This window comes from Pediculus humanus, genomic scaffold, assembly GCF_000006295.1.
Source record: "Pediculus humanus corporis 1103172107436 genomic scaffold, whole genome shotgun sequence".
NCBI lineage: Eukaryota > Metazoa > Arthropoda > Insecta > Psocodea > Pediculidae > Pediculus > Pediculus humanus.
Window position 1 is genome coordinate 324,014 of NW_002987058.1, and position 8,853 is coordinate 332,866.

The 8,853-nt window shown below is 25.8% G+C and overlaps 1 protein-coding gene across 1 annotated transcript; it reads right to left on the minus strand.

The window, feature by feature from the left end:
* On the minus strand, window positions 1-1,334 carry Phum_PHUM086920 (molybdopterin cofactor sulfurase, putative; the record flags this gene model as incomplete). The annotated part of the gene is made up of 6 exons (XM_002423763.1): window positions 1-136; window positions 224-298; window positions 374-585; window positions 655-847; window positions 927-1,106; window positions 1,168-1,334. The coding sequence occupies 6 exons, from the start codon at window positions 1,332-1,334 to the stop codon at window positions 1-3; spliced, it is 963 nt and encodes a 320-aa protein (XP_002423808.1).
* Between the last annotated feature and the right edge of the window lie 7,519 nt (window positions 1,335-8,853).

Consider the following 8,853-nt stretch of genomic DNA (forward strand, 5'->3'; position numbering starts at 1 on the left):
TCATGATTCTGGAACGTAGACTGAATCACCGACGGAAACTTTAATATCAGATTGATATGTTCGAAGTCCCAAATAAATTCCCATGCTTGGACTCGGCATTATTTGACGTTTTCTAGGATCCCTTAAATTCCTAAATCTTAATAATAATAATAATAATAATAATAAATTAATTTTAATTTAATTTTTTTTTTTTAAGTGAAAATTTTTTAAATTATTTCATTACCTTTTCATCGAAGTTAAAGGTTCCATGTTTTTTGACCTTTGACCAGTTGCAGGATCAACAGTCGTGAATATACATCTGAAATTATTATTATCATTATTATCATTTTTTTTTTTTTGGTTAATGCCACGTTTTTATCTCGACGATACTCACCTGGTGCAAGGTGAAAGATTTTTAAACACGGCATTTCCGATTTTAACCCATTCCCAATTATCTTCTTCGAAAGGTATCAACCTTTCACCTTTCACGACAAAATTAGGGCGAAAATTTAAAGGAGTTATTATTTCGCCATTCGATCTCGTGTTTAAATATTCTGTCGACACGTTCGATATCAAATGATAAGAAACCGAATCGGAAAAAAATCCCTGGAAAAATTAAAAAAAATGTTAAGAAAATTTTCTTTTTCGAACGTCCATTTTTGTTTTTATACTTACTCCATCGTTTTCATTCAATGGAACTTTTGTCAAATTTGTTATTTTTGTTATTTTCGGATTCATTCTTTTTCCTTTGTTCAATGATGCGCAATAAAAAAGTCTTAAACCTTTTTCTTCGTTTAATATGCATTTCGACAACCATTTTCCAATTTTATCACCGCAATCTCTTCCTTCTATCGGAACCGTCCAAATTCTTTAAAAAATTTCAAATACAAATTGTCAAAACTTATTATTATTATTATTATCATTGGTGTTAGTGTTTGATTACTCACTCGAACGTTTTAGTTTTTCCTTTTTCAATGTCATCTAACGTAAATTCAATTTCGCCATCACTCATGTCTGGAGATGATAATTTAAAAGTCGAACCGTTTGAAACGGTAAATATTTGTGACATTTTCGGATATATCCTACCGGAAATAACGTTTCCTTTATCGTTGAGAATAACGAAAGATCTGGAAATAAAAAAAAAGTTTTCAAATTTGTCCTAACGAACGTGTTTCAAATCCCGGTTACCTGTCCCTCAACGTTCCAGATTTAAGACCGAACGGTGTACATTCGAAATAATCAGATTTGAACGCTTTGCAAGATTTGATGGGATAAATGCAAAGTTCGGATATTTCACCGATTTTGATCCAATTTTTTGGCGGTTTATTTTTCAAATAATTATTATATTTCCACATTCCGTAAATCAAACCGGAAAGAGTTGCAACCGTACCCGCCGTGACTAATTTCACGTTTTCTGAAAAAAAAAAAAAAAAAAAAAAAAAAAAAAACAAAATGAGTCAAATCAAACAGTTTTAAATCAATTAAAAAATTCTGTTCCTCTCCCTTCCCTCCCCGCCCCTCCCCCCCGAAAAAAAGAAAGTTTTGAAAACTTACGTTGCAACGGTAACAAATCCTGTGGGATGTTATACATTTTCACGTCCTTAACACAAACGTTTTAGTAACGATAACGCTTTCGAATGAATACAAAAACAAAAATGACATCCGATGATCTATTTTATGATTGAAAATGGCGTTTCTTCTCTTATTATTTAAAATATAAATCAGTAAAGTGTCGAGACATTCAATTTCATTTCCTAATTATTGTCACCCTAAAATTTATTCATAAACTTATTAATTAATTTTTAATTCGTTACAAATATCGTTACCCCAACAACAAAACCCTTTCAAATTAATAATAATAATAATAAAACGTTTGTCACACGTCGTCGCGAATGGATAAATCGGGGAAAAAAACGATTTTTAACAATCCTTGACACGGTCCTAATTTTTTTTTATTTAATTAATATTAAACAAATTATTTAATTTTGTTTTTAAAGTTCAAAGTTGAAAAATTGATTAAATGTTTTTAATAATAATGAGGAAGACATTTTGTTTTTTTTTTTTTTTTCTTTTCATTCAATCTTACTATTATTAAAAATTTAATGCATCAGCAAATAACAAACTCACGACTATGATAATTCGTTTGCATTTATATTGTTTGTTTGTTTGTTTGTTTGTTGTTTAAACGTCGTCGTCGTCGACTTTTTACAATCGGGTCGAAAACCTTTAAAAGAAAAAAAAATTTAATTTGTCATAACTGGTAACTATTAAACCGGAAGTTATTTTAATTCATTGCTATAATAATAATAATACTTAAGAAGAAAACGAATTGAAAATCGTTTTGTAAATTTGATAATTTTTTTACTGTGTTTAAAACATTATCAAAAACGTTATGTAATGTTTGTTGTTGTTACAAACACAAGTCATCGACATCTTGATTAAATAATAAATTTTTTATCTTGAATTGTTTAGGTGTGTTAAATTTGATTTGATATAAATGAGAATTTTTAAATGTTGAGGTATCTCTTTACAGTGCTGCCAAATTTAAAAATTTTTATATAATAAAAGAGATTTAAATATGTTATTTTAAAAACATACCTGAGGCCCTCATGTTTGTGTGTGCTGAAGGTTATGTAACAATCAAACATTATTTTTACTCCTTTGTGAAAAAAATAATTTGTAAAAATGAATGAATGAAGTCTTCTGCTTAACAAATAATAAAAGTTTGATGGAATCTGAATTGAAACCTGCAAAATAAAACATGAATAATAAACATAAATATAAATTTAAAAAAAAATTTTTTTGTTTAAATCACATTAAAATTAGTTTATCTAAAAGTTTTATTTTATCTTATTGATTGATGGTTGAATGTTTATTAAATGTAATTATTTAAAAGAAATGAAGCAGAACTTGTTTTATTTATAGTTTTTAAATAAAAATAAAGACTGAGATTTTCACATTTTTGAATTTTGAAGTCTCCCATTATTGAATTTTAATAAATTATTATTTACTCAATTGAATTTATAACAAAAAAAGTAAATTGTTTATTTTTTTTAAACTTATTGTAAAGTTTTATTTTGATATAAAGTCATTGGTATTGATAATCATTAATAAAGTCATCATTAATGATAATAAAGTCATTCACTTTTAATTTTAACATAAAAAAAGAAAAAATCTAACCTTAAATGGACAAAAATTTTTTTCAATAACGGTTAATCCGTATAAAATTTAATTGGTCTCTCAAATTTTTTCCAAAAATCCATCCGAGATTACTTTTTTAAGTATTTAAAAATTTCAAATGATATAATTTCTGAAAAATTGTCGATAAAAAACGATATTTATAACGTCAAATTGTTTTATTCGGAAAAGAATTTCTAGAACATTCGAATTTTTTTAAATTTTAACGGAAAAAAGGCTGTTATCAATTTTTTTGGAACCCTGGCGGAATTTTTTAAAACTATTTCGGCGCGTTACTTTACTTTTTTCGTTTTTGAAATTTGAAACGTTTTTTTAAAAAAAAAAAATTTTTGTAATAAATTTTAATTACGTTAATCGCTTTATGGTTTTAACATAAATTCGAGTGTTTTAAATTATTTTTATGGCAAATGTCTTCAAAAAATTAAACGACATATTAACGATTAAAAAATATTAAAATTCGAGGATAAATTTTTTTTTTTTTTTTTGTTGTAAACGCGTTACAATGTATTATTTCATTTGTTTGCAGTATCAGTGTAAAATTCAATTTCAAAATGGTTGCCGGATAGATGATAATAACCGTGATTAAAATTGTTTTTTTTTCATTTATAATATTTATTAATGATTTTAAAGTGAAAAATAATAATAATTAAAAATAATAGAATCGCATATTATTTATTTTTTTCAAAAACGAAGCCGTTTATATACGTTTTTATTTAATAATGGTAAGTTATTTTAATAAATTTTATTACTTTACCCTCTAATTGAAATCATATTAAATTAATTTTGACGGTTAAAAAAAAAAAATTTTCAAAAAAAAAAAAAAAAAAAATTGAAATTTTTTTTTAAAAACTTTCAACAAAAATCATTCATTAATTCATTGAAATCTACCAATAAATCATTTAAATTTTAATATGTAATTTAAAAAATGTGTTAAATCACAAATAAATTTTAAACTTTTTTTTTAAATTCTAAAAAAGAAAAAAAAAAAAAGGAAAAATTTTAAAAAAAAGTTGTTTGTGTGTAAATGTGATCGATTCGATTTTTACAATTTGTGTGAAATAAATCACTTTTGATTTAATTTATTATCTTTTTTAAATCTTATAATAATGATAGTTTATTTAAACTATTTTTTTGTTTTTATCATCTCAATGATAATAAGTTAAAAGTGAATGTTACAAAAAAAAATTTGTCTATATGCAAATCGAAAAATGACTAATTAAATTAAATATGTGTGTATTTTTATCAGTCTGTAAACATTTCGACTATAAGCTCATTTTAAATCGTATGTTTAGAACATAACCTGAAAAAAAAAAACAAAAACAAAAGACAATGATAATAATAATCGACTCACATGCTCTTCATTTATTTTTATTTTTTTTTTTAATTTTTAATTAAATTATTTAACCAGCAGCAAAAAAAAATTTTTTCAATTAGTTTAAATTTTAAAAAAACTTTTCATGTGACTCTTCGACAAATTCTTTTATAAAATTCATTCATTTCTCGACAAAACATTATTTATTGCACTAAAAATTTCATCATCAAATTTGTTTTATTTTTACTCGAGTTAAATGCAATAGTTAAGTGAAAGTTTTTTTATCATGTAGGAATAACAATTCTAGTTTTAGTTTGAAGTTTAAAGTTAAAAATATCAAACAAAATACTAAAAAAGAATAATCGAATTCAGTTTTCATAAAATCAATCATCGAGTAAAAAAAAAAAAAAAAAAGAAAATTTCATTCATTCTTAATATTTTTCTCATTTATTTATTTGCATTCGATTTTACAAAAAAATTGAATACAAACAACAACAAACTCACATCATGCATAAATAAATAGATTTGTAAATGTTATGAAAAAGTTTATAACATATCGAAAGAATCATTTTGAAAATTTTTTTTTTTTTTTTTTTTTTTTTTAATGACTTTTAAACTCTCTTTTTCAAACTCAGATTATTAACAAAAGAAAATAAGATAAAAATGTAAAATTAATAATAAGTTTTTTCTTTTATTCAATTAATATATAATTAAATAATTTAACGGTTTTTATCATCACCATAGAAAAGAAAATTTAGTTTAATAATAAGTAGGGGAAAAAGTTTTATTTGAGTCTTTGATGTGAATTCAAGAAGTACAAGTATGAAAACATGTTTTCGCTTGTGAAATGAAATTGACAAAAAAAAATCGCTTTATTTCTTTACTTATGTTAGTACCTTAACCCCACCCTAACCGCGCCCTTAAACTGAAATTTTAATTTTTTTTTTTTTTTTTTTTTGGCTCTTCACCCACACCCACACACGCACACTCAAAACGTCGTTTCGAACCTTTTTTGTTTATACAAAAAAAAAAAAATTGATAAGAAAAATTATTATCATTATTATTATTATTATTATTTTGGTCGTGATAACAAGTTGAGAGTGTGATAAAAAAAAAAAAAAAAATTTATTTATTTATTTATTTATGTGTCTTATGTGTTGTCAATGTGTTACCTAAACTGTTTTCTTTTAAACGGCGAATGAATATTTAATTTATTATTATTATTATTATTATTATCATTATTATCATCGATACCTGAAAAATATATTTGTGATCGTGTAAAAAATTGATTTTTATGTCGTAGAAATTGTTTAATGAATCACGCCTTCTTTTATTTCCCTAAACGGTTTCCATATTGTTAAAATTTTTCTTTTTTTTTTTTTTTTCCTTTTTTTTATTTGATGCTTTTGTGTTTGTGTCCGGTCACTTCCTTCCTTCCTTCCCTCCTTCCCTTCCTTCCCCACTTTTTCTATTTAACCCGTGATTTATGGTAGGTTTTCCATAAAGTTTTCAATTTCATTTATTTATTCCAAAAAAAAAAAAAAAAAAGAAAAAAAAGAAAAAAACTCATAGGGACGATTAAAATGCTAAACTTATAACTGGAAAAATCTCTGGAGAAATTTTCTTTTTTATTTCCGGTGATTATTATTATTATTATTATTTATTTATTTATTTTTATTTATTTTTCTTATGTATAAATTTTTACGGTGATTGAGTCGTTTATGGTTTTTTTTTTTTTTTATAAAAAATTATCGATTAAAAAAATTTTTTTTTTTTTCGTTATTGACTCCAGCAATTTTAATTATTTTCTCATTTCTCCAAAACGAGAGAAAAAAATGTGCTGGAAAAGTTTAAAATAAAAAAATTCGTTTTCAAATCGGCCATTACTGGAATTTCACAAATGAAAAAAAAATTCATTAAATCAAATTATTTTTTTTTTTTTTTTTTTAATTTTCTCAAAACGAACGAACTTTCTGGAAAAATAAAATTCCAGATTCAATTATTATTATTATTATTATTATTTCCCTCCCCCCCCCCGCCATCGGAAGTCGATGATGAGATTTTTAAACTCTTGTAAATTTTTTTATTTTTTTTTAGCATCGACGCCATTTTTTTTTTTTTTCGTTTTTCGTTATTAAATATTCGTTCGTGACTTTCGCTTTTCACACAACCCCTTTGCCTTTGCATGACGTTTTATTATTATTATTATTATTATTATTATTATTATTATTATTATTACTATTATTATTATTATTATTATTATTTGTGGAAAATATAAAAAAAAAAAAAGTAAAAAGTAAAAAGTAAAAGGACGTAAATTTTTAATTCGTGTTTTTTTTTTTTTTTTTTTGCGAGTCGGATAAAAACTTTTTTTTTTCCAGTTAAAATTTATTTTTCTCTCTCTCTCTCTCTCTCTCTCTCTCTCTCCAGTTCCAGTCGAAAACATATCCATAATTAACCCGTCAAAAAAAAAAAAAAATGATTTAAAGTCGGCATTTCAAGTTTTTTAATACTTTGGATTAAGGCCGAAAACTTTCCCTCTTTTCCCCCCGCTTTCCTTCTTCCCCCTCCCGACTTTTCCGGGTTTTGTTTTCGTTTAACCGCAATTATAACATTAGAAATTCTGGAACGTCACGAGGATTTTGGCGCCAGACACGACGAATGTTTTTGTTTTTAACAAAAAAAAATTGTGTCAAATCGTTCGTGGGTCAAAGGTTGCCTCATTTTCTTTCCTTATTTAAGTAAATTTTTCTCTCTCTCTCTCTCTCTCTCTCTCTCTTTGTTTTTATTCGATTCTGGAATTTTTTTTTTAACCATAAATTTTATCGATTATCAAATTTGTAAATAAATAAAGGGAATATATATATATTAGTAGATAAAATTGATAAAAAAAAAAAAATGGCGCACGAATTCCTGTCGTTTGTTATAAATTTTTGTGTGCTGCTTTTTACTTACTTAAAGAAAATTTTTTCGACTGTTAAAAACGTTTCGCGTGTTTTCCGTTCAATAAAAACAATAAAAAAAATGTTTTAAGTTTACTTACGGTAGCTTTATTTTGTTTTTCGAGGTCGCACGCGTGTGATTTTCATCGATTTTCCTTTCTAGATGGAAAACGTTTAGAAAAAATTGTTTAAGGATCGTGATCGGAAATTTTTCTGATCGTCATCATCATCATCATCATCGTTTTTTTTTTTTTTTCTTTGAAGTTTCGGTTTTGACTTTTTCCTTCCGATTTCATCTCGTAGTCGGGATTCTGAAAAAGAAAAAAAGAAAAAAAATTAGTTCTAGAAGTTTTACAAAAGCCAATGATGACAAAAATTTTTTTTTTTTTTTGTACTTGACAAATAGATTAGTTGCGGTTGGTATCTTTCTTTTTTTTTGCTACCCGCAAAACCGATAAAAATGATGGGGGAGGGGGGAAAGAATAACGATAACGAACGACAAAAAAAAAAAAACAAACAATATTTTTTGAATAATGGAAACAAACAAACAAACAACAGAAAACGGTGTAAAAGGGATACAAAATTTTTACGGACGCAAAACAACGAATAATTATTCCCGAGGGATTCATAAAAAAAAAAAAAAGGGCGGTCGTAGATAACGAGAACCATTCGCTCATTGATGTGTATCAAAAAAAAATTTTCCCGTCATAAAAAAAGAGAGAGAGAGAGAGAAGGAGAGAGAGAGAGAGAGAGAGAGAGAGAGAGAGAGAGAGAGAGAGAAAGAGAGACAGAGAGACAGAAAGAAAGAAAGAGAGAGAGAAAGTTTTTAGGAAAAGAACTGAAGGAACAGAATGTTTACGGTCCCCCACAAAAAAGCCATTTATTGTTGTGAAATTTCGGATTAACGACGAATACCATTCATCGAGGGCCGTGTCTAAATCCACGTCGTCGTCGTCGTCGTCGTGGATAGTAAATAAAAATCCTCTTTAATATATTAATTAAAAAACAAAAAAAAGGTTAATCCTTTCATCGGGTCACGCGGATTTAAATTTAAATCCGCCACGTTAATCCCTATTAGTACCATTCACTAAAATGTGTTTTAAAAAAAAAGAAATTTAATTGCAACATTGTTGTCGTTGTCGTTGTTGTTGTTGTTGTTGTTGCTGTTGTCGTCCTTCGTTTATTGTTTCCCCTTACGATTTCTCCCGTTTCGTTTTTTTTTTATTACGTAAAACGTTTGCTACGTACCCACGGGAATAGTCACGATATAGAGATAGTTAAATGAATAGAGAGAGAGAGTGAGAGTGTGAGAGAGTGAGAGAGAGAAAATTTATGATACCCATGAAGTACATTTTTTTTTTTTTTCTATTTATTTATTTATAAATAAAAACATTTTTTAAAATTGAATGAGATGATAATGAT